Genomic DNA, 24,888 nt, shown 5'->3' with positions numbered 1-24,888 from the left:
AATTAATCATAATGGGTTTAGCATGTATGGGTATCTAAATATTATTTTTTAAAAAACTTAAAACTTTTATTGCATCAAAAATTAGGGACTGGGACTGGAGAGATGGCTTAGTGGTTAAGGTGCTTGCCTGTGAAGTCTAAGGACCCAGGTTCAATTCCCCACTACCCATGTAAGCTAGATGCATAAGGTGGCACATGCATCTGGAGTTCATTTGCAATGGGTAGAGGCTCTGGTGTGCCCTTTCTCTCTCTCTCAAATAAATAAAAATTTTACCAAATTTTTAAAATGTTTGGAGCTGGAGGGATGGCTCAGAGGTTAAAATTACTTGCTTGCAAGCCTGTCCATCCAAGTTAGATCCTCCCCAGCACCCACATAAAGCCAGATGCAAAACAGTGCACACATCTGTGGTCCTAGCCTACATACAGCATTGGGAGGTGCAGCCAGGAGAATCTGCAGCCTATGGACCTAAGAGACTGGTGCCTGCGGACAGGCACCAGGCAACAGGACAGAGCCTGACTCAAAGAAGGCTGGAAAGAAGCTGCACATCCTGAGGTTGTCACACGCATGCCATGGCCATACCTGCCATAAGCAGACCCCCCCCCCACACACACACAGAGTTATGAAACATTTTAATTCCTAGGTATAGAACTAACAAAAGATTAGACCTCCATATAGAAAACCACAAAACATTACTGAGAAAAGTTACTCAATTTTCTGATTGGAAATCTCAGCATTGTGAGGCATTATTTTCCTCCAAACTTGACTATAAATCCAATATAATAGTGTTAACAATTCAAACTTGTTTTGACAACTGACATGGTGATTCTAAAATTTATATGGAAATACAAAAGCCCAAGAAAATCAAAGGCAGTACTGAAGGAGTAAGTTGGGCACACAGGAAACTTGCTGCATCGGTGTTCAAGACCAAGTACGCAGCTACAGCAGTAAAAGCAATATGATATGCAACAAAAAGACAAATGGACAGGCAGACTGATAGAACAGAAAAGAGCCCTGAACCAGGACATCTGTCGCAACGCAAAGGTGGTCCTGCAGCGCAGTCCACAGTGCCACAGAGTGTCACACACTAATCCAACCCCAGGGGGGTGATCAGGGATCTCGATGTGGCAGGCGGAACAGGGAGGCTCTGAGAGAATGCCTTTGCAAGCATGATACAAAAACAATTTCTAACACACAAAAAAGTAAATCTCACAAAAATCCAGCACAGAGAACAAGATTGATCAATTTGACTACATTCAAGTTCAAAATATGCTGTTGACCACACTGATAATAAGAGTCAAACCACAAGGCATACGACAGATTTGCAGTGCCCATAACCAACAAAAGACTCATATCCACTGCATGCAAAGATCTCCAAAAAAAAAAAAATCAAAAAATATGGAAATGGCAACTAATGGATAAGTGGTTAAGTGAATTAAGGAAGACAAAACAAGACAGAACAGGTAGTGAGCCAATGAACACCCGGGAAGGTTCTCAACTTCATTCTTGCCCAGCCCGGTGACGCCGGTATGGTGGCAGCCCCGCCCCTCCCAGCTCTCAGGAGGCTCAGGTCGGAGGCTTGTGCACTCAGGCCAGCATGAGCTACAAAGTGAGTTGCTTTGTCTCATTTTTGTTTAAAGGGTTGGGGAGATGGCTCAGTAGGTAAATGGGGCCTGAAAGAATTTGATCCATTCTGAGTTCGACTCTCCAGCTCCCACTCAAATGCCTGGGCCTGGTCATACATGCGTACAACTCTAGTCCTGTGTGGAGCGTGCCAGCCTGTCTAACCGAAAATGGCAGCTCTGGGTTTGAGAGTGGCTCTGTCCCAAGGAACACCCAGGTGAATGATCGAGGAAGACAACCTATGTTCTCTTCAGGCCTTGGTAACAAGGTGTATGGGGCACATGCATGTGCAACACATGTGCATACACCACACCATACACCAGACATATTGTAGCTGTACACATGCAACAACAACAGCAACATAAAAAACACCTCCAGGGCTGGAGAGATGGCTTAGTGGTTAAGCACTTGCCTGTGAAGCCTAAGGACCCCGGATCGAGGCTTGATTCCCCAGGACCCACGTTAGCCAGATGCACAAGGGGGCGCACGCGTCTGGAGTTCGTTTGCAATGGCTGGAAGCCCTGGCGTGCCCATTCTCTCTCTCTCTCTCTCTGTCTCTACCTGCCTCTCTCTCTCTGTCACTCTCAAATAAAATAAAAAAAGAAACACCTCCAGAAGATAAAACACACTATCTAAAGTGGGAGTGTGGTGGTTTGATTCAGGTGTCCCCCATAAACTCAGGTGTTCAGACTGCTAGGTTCCCAGCTGACGGAGATTTAGGAATTAACACCTCCTGGAGGCAGTGTATTGTTGGGGGCGGGCTTATGGGTGTTAAAGCCAGTGTCCCCTTGCCGGCGTTTGGCACACTCTCCTGTTCCTGTTGTTCCCCTGATGTTGGCCAGGAGGTGATGTCCACCCTCTGCTCATGTTACTTTCCCTGCCATCGTGGAGCTTCCCCTCAAGCCTGTGAGCCAGAATAAACCCTTTTCCCCACAAGCTGCTCTGGGTCGGGTGATTTCGGCCAGCAGAGCGATCCTGACTGCAACAGGGAGTTATCACTGTTATACCACTAAATACCTGCCGGATCAGTAACATGCCGTCGTCATCAAGTGCTGGCAGGAATATGCACTGTGGGTGGAAAGGCAGGCAGGGGCAGGAGCACAACACTGTGCCACATGCCACACGGCTGAGCAGCTCCACTCTGGCGCAGAGCCACCGTGAGCACAAGCGTCCCTCGCCTCCGTCGCGTTCACGCACGCTCATGGCAGCATCATTTGTAACGACACCGACTGGAAAACCTCGAATGCCCAGTAACAACCGAATGTTCAAAGGGTGGTATTGTTCCAGAAAAAAATCTGGGTTCAAGTCAGTGAGAAACCAAGCATCCCTCAGACAGGTGGAGGATTCATTTGTCTCCGTGCTCTCAACTGTTTTCAGCCCGGATTCTGGTAAGCCTGCGTCTTCTGCAGGCAGCCAGACAGCACCGTGGGTTCCTGGCATTACTGGTGGGTTCACCTTCTGGGCGGCGTGGCTGTGACTGTGGACAGGAAGCCTCCTTGGGCCGCGAGCGAGCGAGCGAGCTCACAGCGATGGGGAGGGAGCCCAGCTGCATCCTTACATGACACATTGCAGCTGTATAGAGAGGAAGCCTTAAGTGGTCTACACAAGCAGCACAATGAGCTGTCGGCTTAAAGGGAAGTTCCTTGGGATGACTTCTGTCATTCAAACTTATCTCCAGTTTGTGGCCGCTTGTCCTGGTGACTCCAGCTTGTCTGTGCTACCTGGAGCCTGGTCTTCCGTAGTTAACCCTATGGCTCTCAGGAGCAGGGGAGCTCTCCTTCGATTTCCCTGGCTACCGAACATGTTTCCCTTGACCAGCACCTTAGGGAGAGGGTCTTAGAGAACCTGTTTTGATTGAGGCTCCTCTCCCTCTGCAGCATATCCATAGATTAGAACACTACATGGCAATGAAAATAATCAAACTTGAGCTGCATGCAATAATATGTAGAGATTTCATAAACACAAAATTAACCATACATAAAATAACCCTTGCTCTGTGTTGTATTCCACGTATATAAACTCCCAAGTAAGGCAAGAGGAGACTAAATGTGAAAAAGCGTCATGGTCTATGCTAGGCAGCTGCCCTCATCGGAAGTGACCACTAACTCTCAGAGGGAGCACTTAGGGGCGCTGGTGGGGGTGAGCTTCCTGGAAGTCCAGCAGTGCTCTGTTCTTCTCTTGGGGGAGAATGAAGCTGGTGGTTCCCAGTTATCATTCACTGAACTGCTCAGTTTTATGTACTTTCAAGTATCAATACTGTTTTGTTTTTTTTTTTTTTTTTGACAGAGAGAGAAAGAGGCAGGGGGAGAGAGAGAGAGAGAATGGGCACACCAGGGCCTCCAGCCACTGCAAACGAACTCCAGACTCGTGCGCCCCCTTGTGCATCTGGCTAATGTGGGTCCTGGGGAATCGAGCCTTGAACTGGGGTCCTTAGGCTTCACAAGCAAGTGCTTAAATGCTAGGCCATCTCTCCAGCCCTCAATACTGTATTTTAAAACTTTATAAAAGATTAGGATAATAAGAGCTAAATTAACCCAAAATGGAGGACAACAGAATTCACTGAAAATGTGACCACCTTTCTCTTCTCAACTGGAGCCTCTGAGTCTACAAGCAGAGAGTACTAAACAGAAGTTTGAGGAATGAATGACTATAATACTGAAATTTCCCAAAGCATTTAACCCTAATTGTTTGCTAGAAAAATTTCTAGAAGACAATTTGCTCTCTTACTGCACACTGTGGAAGCTGGTGGAGACACTGGGTTTAGATCAGCATCTCGCTCTAGGGGACACATCTTCATGATTTTATGTTTTGCTCCTCTTGATAAACACAATTTTAATTATCTTTAAAGGAACTTTGAGGTCACCTCCCACCTTCTGTAAAGTAACACTTGTGTGCAACAAAAGAAGAGACAGAAAGCACTGGGTGGCCCATGGTGAGCTCACAAGAAAAAGGGAAGAGGGAATTTCATTATTTGATGCTAGGCAGGTGTGTGGCAAAGTGAACCACATCCCCAGCCGTGAGTGTATTTACATTTTTTAAACATTTTTAATTTATTTATGAGAAAGAGAGGGAGAGAGGATTGGCGCACCAGAGCCTCCAGCCACTGTAATCAAACTCTAGATGCGTGTGTACGTGTCACCTTGTACATCTGGCTTAAGTGGGTTCTGGGAAGTTGAACCTGGGTCCATAGGCTTCACAGGCAAGTGCCTTAACCACTAAGCCATCTCTACAGCCCCGTGAGTGTGTTTTAAATACTAGCTGATGACTTTCAGAGCTTCTGCCCCACCTTGGATGCTCTTCTTGAAGGCCCAAGGCATGTTGAGGATTGCAGGAGAATTGCCTGCGTGCACCCAGGAGGCAAAGATAGGAGGATCACTGTTAGTTGAGGCTAGCCTGGGACTACAGAGCGAGTTCCAAGTCAGCCTGGAGTAGAGTGAGACCCTCCATTGGAAAAGTTAAAAAAAAAAAAAAAAAGCTTGCGCATGGAGCCTGGTCCAGGAGACGCTGTCTGCGATGTCCCCAGCAGCCCTGAGCTGCTTCACACTGGCTCGAGAAAAGAGAATCCCGCCTGCCGTGGACGGTTTGGAAGGACACCTTGGGGAAGCCTTGCATTTTTCATAAACTGCCAGCCTAGCTCTGAGACATTTTGGCCGTGAGCTTATGAAAAACTGCTTTTGGGGGGGGGGGGGACTCTCCACAGTCAGGTAGGTGTTCAAGGTTGCCACCAATCATGACTGCGACCTTTCCATGTGATCTGAGCATGTGCTGATGTTGCCATGACTCTCCACGTGCCTAATAAATTCTGTGACTTCAAGCCACCCCGTCCCACCCTGGGGGCTCCTGTTCAAACAGGGCAGGATGGCAGTGCTCACGGGGTATGGAAGAATGACCAGGATATGCCCACAGCCAGGTGAGGAGCCATGCTGCCCTGACTGGACTGTAACTCTACGCTGGCACGGCTTGGTGGCGAGGCTCGTGAACCTTCGCCCGTGGCAGGTGGTTTCACTGTTATCTTGCCACAGCGATAGCTGATCATTTCTGTCACTTCTCTTTGCAGGATGTGCCCCAGTCTGACCTGACCTTATTTCCTCTGGATTTTTTTTTTATTATTATTCCTTTTCAAGTTTTGTCCACATTCAAGTTAAAGGAATCTTTTAAAGAACAAAAATCAAACTCACACGGAAGCTACAAGGGAGAGAGTATAGGCAAACGGTGACTTCTGCTAACGGCAGCAGTAGTGAGAAACGGCAGTACCCCTGGGGACAGGCGGAGACACCCCTCTGCTCAGCCCCACCTCAGAAGATGGAAAAGGAGAATAGCTTTTGGGATGACATGCAAAGACTTGCCCTTGTGGGCAGGGGCTGCTGGTTTTGCTAACTCGTGTCTAAAGCAACATGTAAGGAGTTGGAGATGGTAGAAAATGCACCTGAGAAGAAAGGGATACTAAATAAAACATTTTTAAAGCTTCCATCTGTTGGGGAAGGTTCTGGGGGTAGAAGACAACTCAATATACGAGCAGCTGTAAGAAGGAACAAGACTCCCCGGCTTTTGAAAAATGCTTGTACCCCATAGTTTCAATGAATAAAGAAGCTGGCTGCCAACTTTACTGCCGGCATTAGCTTATGAGTCAAGTTGGATCTTTTAATTAAAAATTTATAATGTAATAATAATATTTAAACTCACATTGCACCCTTCCCCCAAGAAGCTCAAAGAGCCTTCTTAACATCAAATTATTCATCTTTTATAGCCATCCTGGTCAGATCTATGGGAGCCAACATATTTTAGTTAAGTATTTTAAGATGGTGCTTGATGGGTGATTTTTTTCCCCCCTTTCTCTTGCATGTTGCAAGGACCTCGCCCAAAGCACGGTTGAGCACAGAGCCACAGAGAGAGCTGGGGGCATCGTGGAGACAGCTCCTCCTCTAGCGTTCTCTGCCGCCTGTAGCTGTGACAGGCAGTCAGGTAAGGAGCTGGGATCCTGAGCACTCCCCCTGTCTTAAGAGCTCTGGAAACACCTCTGTGTGGTGGAGCTGTTTTCTCCAGATTGAAACATTCAATCTAATGAAACTTCCTGGGCTCAGGCAGCTAAGGAAGTTACAAGGTTCACAGGCTTGTCTCCAAGCTTATAAGCTGTGACACTTGCTCGGGACAGGAGACTCAGTCTAGAAAGCCAAGCTGCCTCGTCCTACAGGGAGCTACTCAGCACCTCTTCCATCAGCCATGTTGGGGGGCGGGGTGGCTTTTCATCGTGCAGCTGCCTTTATCATCCATGCTCCTGTCTGTGCCCTTGCTGGGGTGAAAAGGCATGTGAGTCTATGACTCCCGAGAAGTCATGCAACACCATGCCTGACCTCCCACCATGCAGATTATAAAAGAGAGGCCCTTGAAATGAGTTCCCAGCGCTGTTATCTGTAGAAGTCCTCCAGATGGTTCTGGAAGGCAGCCTGGACTGCGCAGCTCCAGTACAGTGACAGGAGCACTGAGCTGGGCCACAGGACACCAGCTCCATTCATTCCTAGCTTACTTGCTGGATGCCTTGCATAATAAGTCTTTTAAACTCTTACAGGCCTGTTTCTTCATCTGCCAAAAGACAAACGGAGGGTGGAGAGATGGCTTAGCAGCTAAGCGCTTGCCTGTGAAGCCTAAGGACCCCGGTTCAAGGCTTGATTCCCCAGGACCTACGTATGCCAAACGCACAAGGTGGCACATGCATCTGGAGTTCGCCTGCAGTGGCTGGAGGCCCTGGCGAGCCCATTCTCTCTCTATCTGCCCCTTTCTCTCTCTGTCTTTCATTCTCAAATAAATAATAAAATTAAAATAAACAAAGAAAAAAAATTTTTTAAAAAGACAAACCGGCACTCTGGTATTAAGGATGTATGACCTTCAGGCTGGGAACATAGGTCCTAAGCACGAGGAGCTGAGTTTGAACCCCAGAGCCCACATAAACAAAAGCCTGGTGTTGGCAGTGCATGATCTCGTAAGGCCAGTGCCCAGAAGGCAGAGACTGGAAGATTGCTGGTGCTTGCTGGCCAGCCAGTCTGCCGAATTGGCAAGTTACAAGCCAGTGAGAAACTCTGTCTCAATAATAAAGAAATAAATAATAAATAAAATAAATGAATGAATGAATAAATAAAAGATAGGCTGCACCTGAGCTTGTTCTCTGGCCTCCACACACATGCACACATGAACATGTACCCATCACACATGCACACGCATGTGCACGTGTGCAAACACACACACACACACACACACACACACACACACACACACACGAATGAATGTTCTCCAAAGAACTCTGCCAAACACTAGGGAAAATCATATCTCTTCTACTCCTGAGTAAGAGGATCTGAAATCTCTTCCATGAGGGACTCAGCTGGGTGCTTTGTTAAAATTGCAGATTCCTTGGCCCTGACCCTCACATTTCAGTGCGGAAGGTCCGAATACGTATCTTGAACAAGTTCCGAGACAGGGGATCATGGACACAATTTTAAGAGCATAGATGAGACTCTTCTTGGGTGACACGGCAAGTCTCCCCCTGGGGTCACATGTTTCCCTCTATGTCATGGCTCCTGATGCCACCTTTAAGACCTGATCTTTGCTTAGTGCTGCACGCTGTATCCGGGGTTCTGAGGAGGAGGAGGAAGAGGAGGATAAGGAGGAAGAGGCTGTGACTTTGTTGGGGAAGGCAGAGCTTTTGGGATACATATCTTGTGTTATTCAAACAATGCTTCTCTGCTGCTCTCCAGCTGAGAGGAACTGACAGGCCAGCTATAAGAGGAAGAATTTAACTGTGTACAGTTATCTTGGTGAGAAGACAAACTATAAAGTACATATTTGTAATCTTTTACCACTTTGGGGTTGCTTTTTCCCAGAATTCATCAGAACTTTGAATTTTTTTTTTTTTAATGGGCTGTTTTTAATGCAGGGGCTTTTCTTCCCTAGAAACCCAATTCTAAGCAGAAAAAGAAAAAAAAATTCTACAAAAAAAAGTTTTTAAGGCAGCAAAGGGTAGTTTCCATCTGGTGTCTTTTATTTAAGTTTTTTAAGTTAAGAAAAGCTGGTGACATATTTATACGTTTTTTGTGCAAAAATAAATGAATGGCAATAGATTTTTAAAAAATCCTATTATGTACTTCTGTGTGAAAAGCCTGTATGATATTTCCCTTAAATATGCATTATTTTACTTGTGAGTTTTTTACAGAATTAATCTGAAATGTACAAGCCCTGGATTTGCTACAGAGTGAGAAGTTATTTTATTTTTTTTTAATTTTTAATTTTGGAAATTCTGCAGAAATTAGAACTCTTAACCATGGTTTGAACTAAAAGGGAGAAGCAGGGAGGGGAGAAGGAGGGATTGTCCGGCATGTTTGTATGTATATTTCAGAACCTTTTTTAAATGTAAAAGCTGTACATTTCTGGGAAGTTCTGAATTTCTTTTGTTTCTTTTTCCTTCAAGCATTTTGCAGTGAGCTTCTTTTATATATAGCAAACAATTTGAAAGAATACAAAAGTATGTGAGGTTCATTCAAAACTACAGTATAGCACTGGAACAGTACACTAAAGACTTTGATAAAAAGAAACAATAACGAAAGGCCTCCATTTTAAATGTCATTCATATATACCTTGTGGATGAGAGCTATATACTTTTACACACTTTTTTAGAGGAATAAATTATTGAATTACTGAAAAAAAAAAAAGAGGAAGAATTTTTCTGACCAAGTCTGCTCAAGCAGTTTGTTCTAACACAAATGGTGCTTGGCTGAGGGGCATGTAAGGTCTCTTAACAGCATTATGCTGGGATAGGGAAGCGTGTCACTGTGGCTACCTGCTCAGGAAGACACCTTTAAACAGACTGTCTTCTAGAACTGGGGACTCCAGTGTGATGAATATACTTTGCTTAATATGGATTTATCCGAAAGTGATATAGAATAGTGACCAGGACAACCACTGGCTGTTCTCAGAGTTGCTCACGGAATCTAGCTGGAAATGGATGGGTTCCCCTGGCTTTTGCAGAGAAAGCTTGCAGAGGAAGCCCTCAAATATTAAATCCCATTTCATAAAAATTTAAGTCTGCAGTGTCTCTACCCCAGTCTCTTTCTACTTCCCAAAGCCCCCATTCCAGAACAGGAAACTTAAGGGGGGTGGGGAGAAAGCTTCTACTTCTGGACCCCGTTTTCTCCATCCAAAGATTCTCAAGGGACACCTGGACCTGTCCATATGCAAGCCTCTTGCTACACAAATCTGACTTGGAAAACAGTCGCCTTCCCAGGAATCCCTTCCCAGGAATGCGGCTTCTAGGGAGGAGGAACTTGGGTGCTGTGCTAGACTCTTGCCAACCCAGGAGCTGAGTGTGATTACTTATTGAGTTCTGTACCCAACGACGACGAAAACTTCTGTCTTGCCACTAGCATACCCAGGGCACGAAGGCTGAAGTGTGTGCTGAGCCCAGCTCTAGCAAAGGACGATTAAACCAAGAGATATTTCCATTGGTGCTGGCCATCAGCAGACCTGGAAAGACATGGGTTGACTTTTTTTTCTCTCTCACCTACTTAAATATTTGTTCATAATATAAATAGGTCCTGAATTAACTCCATTTTAGTCTTTTGGAGGATAATCTACTTTCAAAATACTTTTTAGTCGACCCAGGGACTGTAGTATAGCTCAAGACGGCTTTGGAATTTCAGTTCTCCTGCCTCAGCCTCCTTAGTGCTGGGAGGAGTGTCTTTGGACACATCCAGCTACAGCTCAGGTGTGCAAGCCAGACCCACTCAGCACAGTGCTGACCGGCTCTGTGCAGGTCCTGACGTTTGTGCTCAGTGTCTGCGAAGTGAGTTCACGTGCAGTCAATCTCATCTCACCTCTGCTGTTTCTTCTGACAAGTAGGAAAGGATTTTTGTTTTTTCCTCTGTGCAAATGCCCCTGTATAGACTTGCCGGCAAGGCAAAAGGCCAGGTGAAGGCTGGCACCGTGGCCTCGTAGGTGAGCAGCTGTGCCCACGGGCATGCTCTTAGACTAGATGCTTTCGTCTGGGCTTGTGTGATGAGATCCGCTGAGAAAAACAGCAGAAGCAGCTGCGGCCACACATTAGAGGTTCTCGAGACTGAGCCTGCTGACACTGCCCATGGAAGAGAAGACAGGAGGGACAGCCGACCCTCACCCGGAGCGCGCGGGCCGCTCGCCGTAGCGTGGGGAGGACGCAGAGGATGGCAGGTCAAGGAGGGCCCCCTCTGCGCAGCTGTGGGGAGGTGACCGTCTGTGCGGGATGGGGCTTTTTTTGATGCTACGGCAGCTTAGGGTCTCCGTGTTGCTCTCAGGTTGGATGTTTCGGATGACACGGGAGGAATATACTTCCTGTAGTATCAGTTCTTCAAGTCCAGACTTATTTCCCTAGGCCAGACAATTTAGATTGGAATAAAGTGGCCATGAAAGAAGGGAAGATAGCTGCCACGCGTGGCATAAGGGGGTGGGGGGTGAAAAGACAGAGTTAAGCCGGGCACGCCTTTAATCCCAGCATTTGGGAGACGGAGGTGGGAGGGTCACTATAAATTTAAGGCCACCCTGAGACTACAGAGTGAATTCCAGGTCAGCCTAGGCTAGAGTGAGACCCTACCTCGAAAAACCAAAGGTGGGGGTGGGAAGGAGAAACAGCTGGGAGCATCCGAGAGGACTTTTGCCCAACTCCACTCAGAATGCCCTGGGACTGTGCTGGAAAGGATGGACTTGCTCAGGCAGAACCGGCCAGCAGGGTGAAGGACTAGGACTAGAAGGAGTCCAGGTCACAGAGACAAGCCCCGGGCCTAGAACTGGCCTGGCCATCGCTAAGCCTCCATTGGGCTCCAGGGGATCCTAGATTCTTGGAGACTCAGTGTCTCTGTCGGCAAACACGAAGCAAATCAAAATGAGGACTGGAGTTATGAGACAATGTGCTCTTGTGTCTGACTGGAATGGAGCTTTTATGACAAAAAGCAGGACAGCACATCTCGTAGAGGAACACCACAAACAGAAACTGTATCCACACTGCGAACGTAGAGAAACGTCCCCATCTAGAGACTTGCTAAGTTACTCATTTTGGAGAACTGAGATGTGAGGTGATGAACTGGGGACATCTGTCCTTTCCTCCCCACCAGTCTTTCTCTAATCTTTTAACATCCATCCTGTTTACCTGGTATTCTCTGTAACCCCTTCTCTCCTGAAGTTCACATGAACTGGCTGATCTAAAAGAAAATGCAAATGTTGCCTCAAAAAATCCAGATGGACTTTCAGAAAGAGCAGGACCCCAAGAAGCCCAAGGATTTCCTTCCATTGTTTCACTATATTAGCTCCTTGTGTCCCATCAAAGGCCTTTGCACCCCTGACTCCTGGACACTGAGGTTTGAGACAGCGATCTCATCTCCATTTTCCTCAAGGCCACCCTTAAATAAACTTGCATTCAGTAGGCCTGTTTTGATTGTCTTCGTTCTCTGAGATTCTTAAGCACTGGAGGGTATTAGGTCATATAGGTTTTGGCAAGAAACTCTACATATATGAACCAAATGAACTTTCAAGTGAATAGAATCTTACAGAAATTACAGCTTGCATGGGCTGCATGCAAAAAGAAAAAGTAAATTTATTGTTGAAAACCTTAAATTTTTATTATATTAATTTTGGCCTTATACACACACACACACACACACACACACACACACACACACAGAGAGAGAGGGGGGGGAGAAAACTAAAGCACAAACAGCAAAAGGCAAAACACTATCTGACCCATTCTTTGAAATTTTGATGAAAAACAGCATAATAGATATTTTTAAAGTTTTTGTCAGATTAAATTATTTTGTTTCATAGCTGGGCGTGGTGGTGCACGCCTTTAATCTCAGCACTTGGGAGGCAGAGATAGGAGGATTGCCATGAGTTCAAGGCCACTCTGAGACTCCATAGTGAATTCCAGGTCAGCTTGGGCTAGAGTGAAACCCTACCTTGAAAAACCAAAAAAAAAAAAAAAAGTATTTTGTTTCATAAGGGAAATACACATCAGGTCAAAATAAACTCAATAATGATATTAAGAGAAAGTGAAGCCAATTCCTAATGAGCTCAGTGAAATGGAACAGGTCTGGGCCTCATGGAAATTTGGGGCTACAGTTAATTCTTGATTCATACCTACTCCAACTTCAGGCTTGCTGATCATCAGAGATACGTAATCAACCTCTTGACACTCCAATTAAACTCAAGGCATTTTTTCCCAGAACTATATATGTGCATACAGAGTGAAAAACAACCAACATATAGGGGTTGGGGAGACAGCTCAGCGGGTAGTGGGCTTGTTGCACACGCATGAGGACCTGGGTTTGGATCCCCAGCACCCACGTGAACTCAGGCCTGGCAGGGCACACCTGTGATCCTTATGCTGGGGAGGAGACAGGAAGTCGGCTGAGGCTGGCTGGCTAGCTTGTCTGGTCCAATAGGTTCAGAGAGAGAACCTGTCTCAAAACAATAAGGTGGAAAGTGACCGAGGTAAAAACAGCCAACATCAACCTCTGGCCTCCACCAGCATGTATGTGTACCCACACATGTGTCCCCACATATGTAAGAGCGTGCGTGCATGCACACATACCACATAATTAAAAAAAAAAAAAACTACACATGAAGTTGTTTTGGTGAACAGATTTAGGGTAATTGTGGTAAGCAAATGGATATTCTGTCACCACCAATAGTTTTAGGGACATTTTCTAAGAATAACTGTCTACCACATCAATCTGCTTGGCTTGTCACAGTTCTTTCTTAAGTGAGTCACGTCAAACCCGGGACTGATCATAGTAATTGATTTAATCCTCCAAGTCACATACATCTTCCGTATCAGTAAATCGTTTCTACACAATGTATTTACGCCCTTTTCATTGACTAATATGGGAATGAGTGCTGAGTTGGCAGCCTGGGAACAAACTGCCCTAATGTCATCTGAGTTTCTCTCCTGCATGGATGGAGTGGTGAAAAATTGCACTGTAACTGACAGAGAAGGACGACAGTGTCACACTCACCCGTGTGCATTAGCATGCAAGCAGGACCAGCCCCAGAGAGTGACCCTTCAGGAGTGCCATGCAGGCCCCGCCCCCGTGGCCTGTGCAAGTCACGAGACTGGTTTCCCCGGAGTGGGTACTTTACCTTCTTGCACACAGATGGGTCTGTCACTTGGGACCCAGCCTAGGGTCCCGTTAATATGTTTCACACACAGTCTCTTTGTAGAGCCCTTCAGCTTGAAGCCGTCTTGGCAGTGAAATCGCGTTACAGAGCTTTCAACGAACACCCCTCCGCTGGGGGTCCTGAAGCCATTCTCTGGGACGCCGGGGTCAGCACACACATGAAGGTCATCAAACCCTACATTGACAAAGACAGAGAGAAAAGTGGCTTGAATGCATTCTTCTCATGCTAAAGTCTCCCTAGACAAATGACAGGTACCATATTATTTCATGTCCCTTGGGCCACTCCAGTCTGGTCACCAAGCAAAGCCAAGAGTATGTACATGTCAGTGCCAAGGGTGAGGAAGGGTCTTCTGTGCACACACTGCTCCAAATGTTCCCTCTAAGGAAACTCCCAAGTCCTGTAAAGGCAGTCCACTCCATTTTTCTACAAAGTAAGAAAAGATAGGCTGGGGCGGCAGCTGTTAGTAACGTGCTTGTCACGCATGAGAAGCCACTTTCAGGTCCCGAGCACCATGTAAAAGCCAGGCGTGAGAGCATGCCACCTAGAATCCCAGTGCTGGAACGGATGGGTGGATGGGTGAATGGGTCAGTATATGGATGTGTTAACAGATGGATGATGCGTGGAGAGATGAATGGATGAGTGGATGAATGGTAAACGGATGGGTGGATTGATGGTGGATGCATGGATGGGTGGATGGGTAGATGGGCAAATGAATGAATGGATGTGTGTGGTTAGATAGCTTAAGTATTTCACAGACAAAAGGCATGAGAAATACTATTCCGAGGCATACAATCCTTCTGTCGTCTTCCAACCTGAGGGAACCGTATTCCTTAATTTTCTATAACCTTCTCCTAGCCCATGAGCCAAAATACCTCAGCCTTCTTGGTCCCTCAGCAATATGGGGAGCAGGGAAAGTCTATGCTAGGGATTTGGCTGAGACATCTGTGCTCCCCAAACACACACGTTTTAGCCAGTGCTAACAAACACGTAGCAATCCTGACTTGGAGTCCCTCACCTAGCCACACTATCCTGGCCACAAAGCGGTTCTCTTTCAGAGGACAGACAATTCCATAGAAGGCTCAAGACTCATAAGAAAAATGACCAACTCCACCAGGAAAAGAACTCCTGCACTAATAAAAAAGTGATGACAGCTACATGAAAATTACAATGGGAGAGCCACAGAATTCCTCATGAACGCGATGCTGTGCTCTTTCTTTACTTGGTCCTTCCTTTTAGAGCCCAGCTCCTGACAGGTGCTCTGCTGTCATGTCATGTGGCTGTCTTTCTGTGCCTGGCACAGGACAGAGGATCGGAAATGCTGCTGGCCTCGGATCTAGGAACCCAAACAAGTCACAAGAAGAGAGCCATCAGAAGACGGGATGGTGCAAGAAGAAAATATTCTTCATTTGGACAACTAATCCCATCGAGCAAGATAGTAATTTTCTGAGCCTGCCAGAGCTCAGAGTCCACGTTTCAAATTATCCCTTGGCAGATCAATTCCCAGCCCAGGCCATTTCTCTGTAGAGCCCTCTGTTAGCGTCCTTCTGTAATGGTGATGATCAGCCCCAGCGGATAATGAGCCCATTAAGAAGTGGGCTGGTGTAGGTATTAGAAAGAGGAGTGAAAAATAATCTGTGTGCAGCCCCCCCATATGATATTAACCTATGAACCTACTTTCTCAAAGCCTCAAGCTACTTCCCTCCCATTCTTCAAATTCTGGTTATGCTTTGGAATGAAGTAGCCATGGCCTAGAGAACAGAAGTTAGTTTATAGAATGATTTCCCACATATTTGGTCTTGGGAGGAGTAGGAGGAGGAGAGGAGCACTCCCTTTTCATCAGTCCTTAACAGCGGCCTCCCTTGGCTGTTCCTCCTAAGGTGAATCTTGAGTGTAGCAAATACATGCCAGAGACATCTGGTAACGTCAATTTAACATGTCTCCTTGGCTTGGCTAAGGGTGCCCAGACACTAGTTAAACATCCTCAGAGTGTGTGTGAGATGTTTCTGTACGGGATCAGCATGAGACTCTGGAGATGGAGCAGAGAGGCTCGCTCTCCAGAGCAGGTTGCCTCATCTAGAGTTTAAGACCAGGATTGAACAAAAGGTGGAGTAGCAAAGCATCCTTTCCACCTGTCCATCTTCAAGATGGGACACAGGTTTTCTCCTGCCTTTAGACCAGGACTCAGGATGGGACTCACACCACTGGCTCTCTTGGGTCTACAGGAGATAGAGATAGATGATGATGATGAAGATAGATAGATAGATGATTAATAGATAAATAGATGATAAATAGATAGCTGATAGAAAGATATAGATGATGGATAGATAATAGATAGGTAGATATATCAACGATAGATGGATAGATAGATAATTGTTAGATGGATGATAAATAGACAGACAGACAGATAGACAGATGTGTGGGTTTGGGCACTTAAACCACATGAGTGCCAGGGGGCTGGCCATCCCTGCCGCTAGAGTATGCCATTTCTCTCAGGGTCCTGCATTAATGTGAGCAGTCCATTCACAGGTGGGGGCAGTGTCTGGGGTCTAGGTTCTGGAAAACTCAGGTACACGGCCCCAGTCTGCAGTCCCCTCTGGTACCCATAAGGCCAACTCTGCTGGCTGGCACCTCCCTCTTGGGTACTGGCATCACCATCATCAGCACTGATTCCCTCCCTGCCCCGTGTTGTGATCCCAGATCACGTCAAAGGCATGGCTGTAATTTGAACTCCAGTTTCAGTGGACTCCAAGATCACCTCTTTTTCTTTTCTCTGACCCAAAAATCCATGTGAGTAATGGATTGGGAGTGACCTTCTCTTCTCACACAAAGAAACGCATCTATTTGATGAGGTCTTGACACTCCTGGCTTGGTTACTGCTGAGCTGGCCAAACCTACCAAACAAACAGTCTACCGTGAGCCACATAAGAAGTCTTTGAAAGGGATCATAAAAATGAAAGAGGTATGAAAAGCAATCTTTCAGGCTATTATAGCTGAAAAGTCATATTCTAGAAAGGAAAAGTGTATCAAATGTAGCCAAATCAATTTAGAACTAGGGCTGGGTTTCCATTTCTCTGTAAACTGCTCTATGAGTGTGTGGGGGAAGAAACAGGATATAGACACAGAAATTGATTTTGTATGCATCTCCTTAGCGAGAGGGTACTGGGGCAAGCTGGAAACAGGCATCCCTGCAGAGGTTTAAGTAGACACTTTTGCAAGTGTTAAACAGAATTAAGAGCAATTCTCAAGCCTTGTCCCCACCTGCACAGTACTGGCCGTAGACCCACTGGTGGCATTCATGTCACCCTAAGAGTCCTCTGGTCTGACCTCTTTGGCTGGGTGGCATGAAGCTACGGGATGGTGCAGTCACCCTGGTGGGTGACTTCCAGTGGGACTCAAGCCTGGGCCTTCTGACTCAGTCTCTGCTCCTGCCACTAATGAAGTCGTGTCTGCGTGGTTCTTTCCCATCCTCTTTCATTTCGTGAATGGCTCAAGGCTTTGTTTCTACCCTCTCCAAATCCTCACACTTAGAACTACCTTATTTTTCTAAATGAACACGTGTGTAGACATCCTGTCTAGCCCAGGGCAGGATCAATGACCAGAAACCACCGGGGCAGGGCTTGTGTATCAGCCCTGAGAAGAAGGGGAAGACAGAGGCCACCAAGGAATCACGTTAAGTCACAGCTACGAAGCAGACGGAGCCAGTCTCTAAAGCCGAGATTGCAAAACACAATGCTTCTGATACTGGCGGTCTGATTGCTCAGGGCACCCAGCAGGCCTAGTTTTCCAGGCACCTTGCCGAGGACAGTGTCTGGGTTGTCCCTTCCCTGGCTCCACTTGAAGACATGAGTCCTTCTTGACAGCACTGCAGGGCTCGCCTGAGCAGACTCCACAGAAGTTCTCCACGACCTGGAGCCTTGTCCTGAGCTAAGGCCAGGCACACAGAGGGCCGCCTTCCCTAACGACAGGAAGTTTAGGAAACACCAAGAGGATTGCTAATCAGAACTCCAAGCTACCAGCCATGTCTGATTCTGCAGCGACAGAGCAGGGGTCCATCAGGAGGAGAGGCCGCCTGAAGAGGATGAGGCCGCAGGAGCAGCTTGTGACAGAAATAACAGGAGACACAGGCATATTGGTAAAATCGCTGGGAAACCATAGCTTGCTTATAAAGAGTCGATATAACACATGCCCACACAAGATCATTAAGTGTTTCTTGGCTTCCTGTGTTTCAGCACAAACAATCTCCATATCTGGCAAAATTTCAGCTTATGTTGTAAGAAGAAAAGGGAAAGATGGGGAGAACAGCATTTTTTTTAAAAAAAAAAAAAGATAAATAAAGATAAGGAAGGCCAAACCACGATCTGTTTATATAATTTACTCTATCAACATACAGAGCTAGGGAAGGGAGATGAGAGCTTTCAGACCATAGGAACCAGGGCCTCCTGAATGTTGAGAATGTTTGATGTTTTTTCTTGCTGTTTCCTTTTTTTTTTTTTTTTTTTGAGGTAGGGTTTCACTCTTAGTCCAGGCTGACCTGGAATTCACTATGTAGTCTCATTGTGGCCTTAAACTTATGGTGATCCTCCTACCTCTGCCTCCCGAGTGTTGGGATTAAAGGCGTGCACCACCACACCAAGCTCTTTTTTTTTTTTTTTTTTTTTTTACCCTAAGATAAGGCTTCCTATGTAGTCTGGGCAATCTTCCTGCCTCAGCCTCCTGTCTGTGCTAGGATTACAAGCATGTGACACCACATCCTGCTTCGGCCTCATTCACTGGTTTGTATCTGGAAACTGTGCTTATATCTAAACCTTTTGAAATTGTGAAATCAAATTTTCAAGGGTCATAATCAGTACTATTTCCCTGCTCCCTTTCCTTCCCTCCCTCTTTCCCTTCCCTCATTCTCTTCTTCCCTATCTCTGTCCTTTCTTCCTTTGATGATGGGTACTAAATCTAGGGCCTTATACACGCTACACAAGGACTTTATTACTGAGCTATATTTCCAGCCCTTTCTTTATTTTGCATATGTGTGTGTGCACATGCGTGTGCTACATATGCGCATGTACAGATGCCACAGAAGACAGTCCCCGTATGGTCTTTATCCATGTGTTTCCTTGAGAGAGTCCGTCACTGAACCTAGAACTGCCATTCTTCAGTCAGACTGACTGACCGGTGAGATGCAGCGCTTCTCTGGTCTTTGCTGTCTGTAGGACTGGAGTTACAGGTACACATGGCCCTGCCCAGCAGCTTAGGTAGGTGCTAGGAAATGAACTCAGACAGCACTGCATATGAGGCCCTCTCCTTAGGCTTGCTGCTTCCTACTCTTTATCATGAGGTAGGGTTTGCTAAGTTGTCCTTGAACTCACTCTGTAGCACAGGCTGCTCTTGAACTTGCGATCTTCCTGCCTCGGTCTCCTAAGGAGCTGGTATTACAGGCCTGCGCCGCCAAGTCTGGCTACAATCAGCTCTGTCTAGAAATGAGTTGTCTGAAGCAGACAGGAAAGGCTGACGCGCGTCCTAACCTGTGGGGGGAGGACTGTTGTCTGGCTTCCTGCTCTCCTGGTCCACGCATGCTTGCTCTGTGCCTTTCAGTGGTCACCAAGAGGTTGGACAAAACATGGATTTCAATACTTTCCCTCTGTCATGATGCGGGAAACATGTTTCTTTGGAATAATTTAGCTGGTGCGTTAAGGGCATGTGTGGTAGAGTGAATGTGCATGACTTGAGGCCCAGCTCTGCTCTTTTTCTAGCTGTGTAACCATGGCCAGGGTACTTAACCTCTCCGTTAAGTCACTAAATCTGTGGGTTTCTGCACCTATGAAGCGCGTATTGCAAGCACAGTCTCTACTTCCAGAGCTATCGTGCGGGTTAAGAGAGATGGCAGTGCATGTAAACTAACAAGCGGCAGATGACAAGCATGCAGTGAACACAGGAAAGCTGCTATTGATGAACATCCCAGCAGTTTCCCAAAGAATGAAAGCCCACTGCTCTGCAAAGAAAAAAATCACCGCAACTCCCACAGCTGCCTTGATCTCAAAATCTTCAAACCTATTCTTGCTTTTTTAAAACATTTATTTAACTAATTTATTTGAGAGACAGAGAAGGGGAGGGGAGGGAGAGAGAATGGGTGCGCCAGGGCCTCCAGCCGTTGCTCATGTACTCCAGACTCATGTGTTACCTCGTGCATCTGGCTTACATGGGTACTGGGGAATTGAACCTGAGTTCTTTGGTTTTTGCAGACAAGTGCCTTAATCACTAAGCCATGTCTCTAGATCGAATTAAAAGTTTCTGAACATAACTATTAACCATAGGAAGAGTAACAGATATGATAGAATACTTCTCTTGCCAAAGTGCTCAGCCATGAAATAGTTCGTGGCAAGACACATGTGTCCATGGAAGACACTTACCAGCCTCTCTTGGAGTGAGCATCCCGGTCCCAAATCACCCCTTGATTTGAGCACAGGGCACCAATGAATCAAACTGAACACCAAATCAAGCTAACCACAGAAATACCAAGGACCCTAGGATTTATGGAAGAAAGCACCCAGGCCAAAAGAAGAGCTTTAAACTAAATGTTCCAATAAGACATAGAGCAAACAACTCAATAATACTGGGGGGACAGCTCAGTGATTAAAGGTGCCTGCTTGCAAGCCTGCTGGCCCGAGTTCAAGTCCCCAGCGTCCATGTAAAGCTGGACACACAGCAGCGCATGCACCTGCAATCCCAATGCATCTAGGGCCATAGGAGGAGAAGCCAAGAGGATCCAGGAGCACTTGTGCAGCTGAAGTAGGAGGATCGGAGCTTGAAGTCAGCCTGGGCCAAGTAGTGAATTCCATGTCAGTCTATCTAGAGACTCTGCCTCAAAAAAAGAAAAAAAAAATCAACACCAACAAAAAATAAAACTTGGCTGGAAAAAATGCTCAGCAGTTAAGGCATTTGCTTGCAATGCCTAAGACCCAACCTGTATCCAGCTCCCAGTACTCAGATAAGGTCAGATGCACAAAGAGATGTATGTATCTGGAGTTCCATTTGCACCAGGTTGGAGGCCTTGGCGTAACCCATTCTCTCTGCCCTTGTTTGCAAATAAATAAATACAAAATATTTTTTTTTAGTGATACTCAAATTTCAACAAAGGAAACGGAAGGTTCCTACATGAACTTTCGTCCTTGTGAAGTGGCTGCTGTGTTATTCCATAATTCAGTGGATTATTAGTTACAGTGTTAAGAAGAATCTGTGACAGAAAGGAAGGAAGCCAGTGGCTGCTGCCATTTATTAGGCTAAACAGATTTTCAGTGCGAAAGCAATATCCCGTGGGAAATACAGCCAAGGAACACTGGAAACCCAGACAGGGCTGGTTACTATAGTAATACTTCTGCCACCCCGGTAGTGTGATATGCTGTTTGCTGTAGGAGATTTCCACCAAGACACCACTTACACCTCATTTCTAAAGACACGACATGAGTGGAGGAGCGCGGAACGCACCTGCACGGGTTGCAGGCTCCAAACCTGGACTGCATTGCCCAGCAACGACGTGAACACCACATGGAGCAGATACACGAACCTCTAGACGCTCATCGAGTTTGGAACCACTTCCCTGGAAATACTGAGGAGGTTTTAACGTTTCAAGAAATATCCAGAGATGAGTAGAAAGCCTGCTATGTCTGAGCAAGTGTAAACATCGCAGAGATAAGTCTTAATGGCATAATTTAGACTTGATTAAAATGGATAAAGACCACAGATGTGGAAGTCAGAGCAGTCCCCGTTTGATGCCAGAACTGATATTTTCCCCCTCTTGATTTAATTCGCTTTGATTACCCAATTATTCCTAAGTCCTTTCACTCAGTTTCAGTTCCAATAAAACCGATAACAAAGCTAACTCATAATGTGATTTTCACTGCAGTCTCATGATACTGCCCCATAAAAGCATGCCCAGCAACATAACAAGATCTTCTGGCTGTGCCAGCATCGCCCAGAACAACATCCCCCCCCTCATCCCCCCCAAAACAAAGCAGGCGCCGGGACCCAGAGAACCAGCCAGCAGGAACGGCCAGGATTCCTTCCAGCTGCGGGAGGGGCGGGAGGGGGCTGGATTCTGCTGCAGCTGTAAACCTTAGTTTCGTCAACTGTCCAGATATTGGAATGAGAAATATGTAGATAGATGTTTGGGATATGGGTTGGTTTGGTTAAAGATGTCTCTCTGTTGTGAGCAAATCTTTATTGAGTGAATGAAGGTTGCCTGTCTTGGCTAGTTCTGCGACCTTGGCCATATACACTTGACCTTTCTGGATTTCCATGTCTGATTGCTGAAAGAAGCAAGGGGTTGATTTCTTGGGTCCTTTCCATTTCTAGATGCCAAAATTTCTAGTCTCTTCTTAGTAAAAATTGAGAACAACCTCCCAGAGCACAAGGGCTTAAGACTGCCACAGCCTAGGAGACAACTCATGAGGAGTTAAAACACACCTATGTACTTCTAGAATGCAATCTGTGATGGTTTGATTCAGGTGTCCCCCATAAACCTAGGTGTTCTGAAAGCTAGCCTTCCCAGCTGATGGCAGTTGGAAATTAAATCCTCCTGGAGGCAGTGTATTGTTGGGGGGAGGGACAGGCTTATGGGTGTTAGAGCCAGCTCCCTCTTGCTAGTGTCTGACACACTCTCCTGTTCCTACTGTCCACCTTATGTGGGCCAGGGGGTGATGTCCACCCTTTGCTCATGTCATCGTTTTCCCCTGCCATCGTGGAGCTTCCCCTCAAGCCTGTAAGCCAAAATAAACCTCTTTTGCCCAGAAGCTGCTCTTGGTTGGGTGATTTCTACCAGCAATGTGAACCTGACTGCAACACAATCTTAGAATGCTTGGGGCTATTCTTTCATAAAAAAATTAAAATTTCTCTTTTTTGGTTAACAGGTTTTAGGCAATACTAAAACATGTTCTCCACATGTACATGACTTCACAGCTTGCAAAGTGTTTACATACACTGTCTCATTTTATCCTATAGCATCCCCAAGAGATCACTATAACAGTTTGAAACCATTAGTTCTCACAGTCACTTTATGAAAATCCAACTGTCAACAACAACAACTTCCAAGCAATTGTTTTTAGCAAGATTGTATAGCCTCCCACCACCTCAGCAGTTCATTTGTAAAGTCTAGGTCAAGTAGAGGTTTTTAATCTCTCTACACTCTCAAGAGCCCTGGCAGCTGGGCGTGGTGGTCACGCTTTTAATCCCAGCATTTGGGAGGCAGAGGTAGGAGGATCACTGAGAGTTCCAGGCCGCCCTGAGACTACATAGTGAATTCCAGGTCAGTTTGGGCTAGAGTGAGACCCTACCTCAAAAATACATAGATAATTTTTTTTTAAAATTATTTGAGAGCGACAGAAACAGAGAGAAAGACAGATAGAGGGAGAGAGAGAGAATGGGCGCGCCAGGGCTTCCAGCCTCTGCAAACGAACTCCAGACGCGTGCGCCCCCTTGTGCATCTGGCTAACGTGGGACCTGGGGAACCGAGCCTCGAACCGGGGTCCTTAGGCTTCACAGGCAAGCGCTTAACCACTAAGCCATCTCTCCAGCCCTACATAGATAATTTAAAAAAAGAGCCCTGGGGACTTTTGGGCAGGGGTGAGTAGGATGGAGGTGTTATATATATATATATATGAGATATAAATATATATATAAAATATATAAACATGAAATGCCTGAGATGACCAGCTTCTGATGAGGAAAGGCTTTTGCTGGCTCACAGTCTCACAGCCCATGGCTGGCTGACCTCACTGATTTGAGCCCACGGCGAGGCAGCACGTCAAGGCATGGACTGGGTGAGTGGGGGAGCAGCGCTTGCCTCACGGATGTGAGGAAGAACAGGGAAAGACATGCTGATCCAGAGGAAATTCTTGTTTCCATAACCTATATACATTTACCGTGAAAACTGTCCATATGTCCCAGTAGCCACTGACCCCGTGACTCAGTAGCTTTTGGGTGAAGCAACGATCGTGAGCTTGAAGCCCCTTCACCGGCAACTTGGGTGCATGCAGGCAGACCTTTGACCTGAGTGTGGCGAGGTAATTTATTTAGCTGATTTACTTGAAACGGTAAGTTCCATCGCCTGTCCCCCTAACAGGGACACTTAAGTCTGTATAAGAATATCCTAGGTGCCGGGTTGATGGCTCGGGGGTGAAGTGCGTGCTGCAGAAGCATGAGGACCTGAGTTTGGATCCCCAGCGTGCATGTGAAAGTGGCATGGTGGGGCTGGAGAGATGGCTTAGTGGTTAAGCGCTTGCCTGTGAAGCCTAAGGACCCCGGTTCAAGGCTCCATTCTCCAGGACCCACATTATCCAGATGCACAAGGGGACACATGCATCTGGAGTTCGTCTGCAATGGTTGGAGGGCCTGGTGCGCCCAGTCTCTCTCTCTCTCTGCCTCTTTCTCTCTGTGTCTGTTGCTGTCAAATAAATAAATAAAAATGAACAAAAAAAAATTTTTTTAAATGGCATGGTGGCACATATCTGTAATCCCAGCACTGGGGATCAGGGACAAAAGGCTCCCTGGAGCTTGCTGACCAGTCCTTCCAGATGACTCAAGGAGCTCAGGGTTCAGGGAGACTCTGCCTCATAACAGTAAGGTAGAGACTGACCGAGGACGACACGTGACTTCATCCTCTGGCCAACTTGTCATAGGCATGTGCCCATGCACCTGCACATACGTATGTACCCAGACATATGAACATGCATACACACAAATTTACATGCAACAATATCTAAAAGCTGCAAAACAATAGGCAAGTAGATATAAAGTTCTGCAGGACTGCTGTCTAGAAATTGCATGATGCTATTATTGGAAGGAATCTTAGCATCCACATAAATAACTTTTTTATAGATGAGAATTAAGACAAAAAAAAAAGTCCCTCTGGACATGACTGCCTAAGCACACATCTGAGGAGAGACCTAGAACATGGAGCCAGACCCCACACCCCGTCTCTTCATACCCCAAGGGCAGCAGGACAGGCCTCAGTGGGGAATGACAATGCTTTGGCTGGAGGGGCACGCTCATCTGAAGGCACCCAAACCTTAGGCTCCTACCAAAACTCCTCTCCAG

The 24,888-nt window shown here is 46.3% G+C and overlaps 1 protein-coding gene across 6 annotated transcripts in view; it reads right to left on the bottom strand.

Moving 5' to 3' along the window:
* Susd4 (sushi domain containing 4) overlaps positions 1-24,888 on the bottom strand; it is a 137,107-nt gene that overhangs the window by 56,024 nt on the left and 56,195 nt on the right. For all 6 annotated transcript variants that reach the window (XM_045142223.1, XM_045142222.1, XM_045142221.1 and 3 more), the window contains one exon: positions 13,768-13,980. In XM_045142223.1, coding sequence (XP_044998158.1) covers positions 13,768-13,980 — 213 coding nt within the window. The remainder of the gene's footprint in view (positions 1-13,767; positions 13,981-24,888) is intronic.

Source organism: Jaculus jaculus, chromosome 1 (genome assembly GCF_020740685.1).
Source record: "Jaculus jaculus isolate mJacJac1 chromosome 1, mJacJac1.mat.Y.cur, whole genome shotgun sequence".
Classification (NCBI taxonomy): domain Eukaryota; kingdom Metazoa; phylum Chordata; class Mammalia; order Rodentia; family Dipodidae; genus Jaculus; species Jaculus jaculus.
This window is presented reverse-complemented; position numbering and strand designations above follow the sequence as displayed.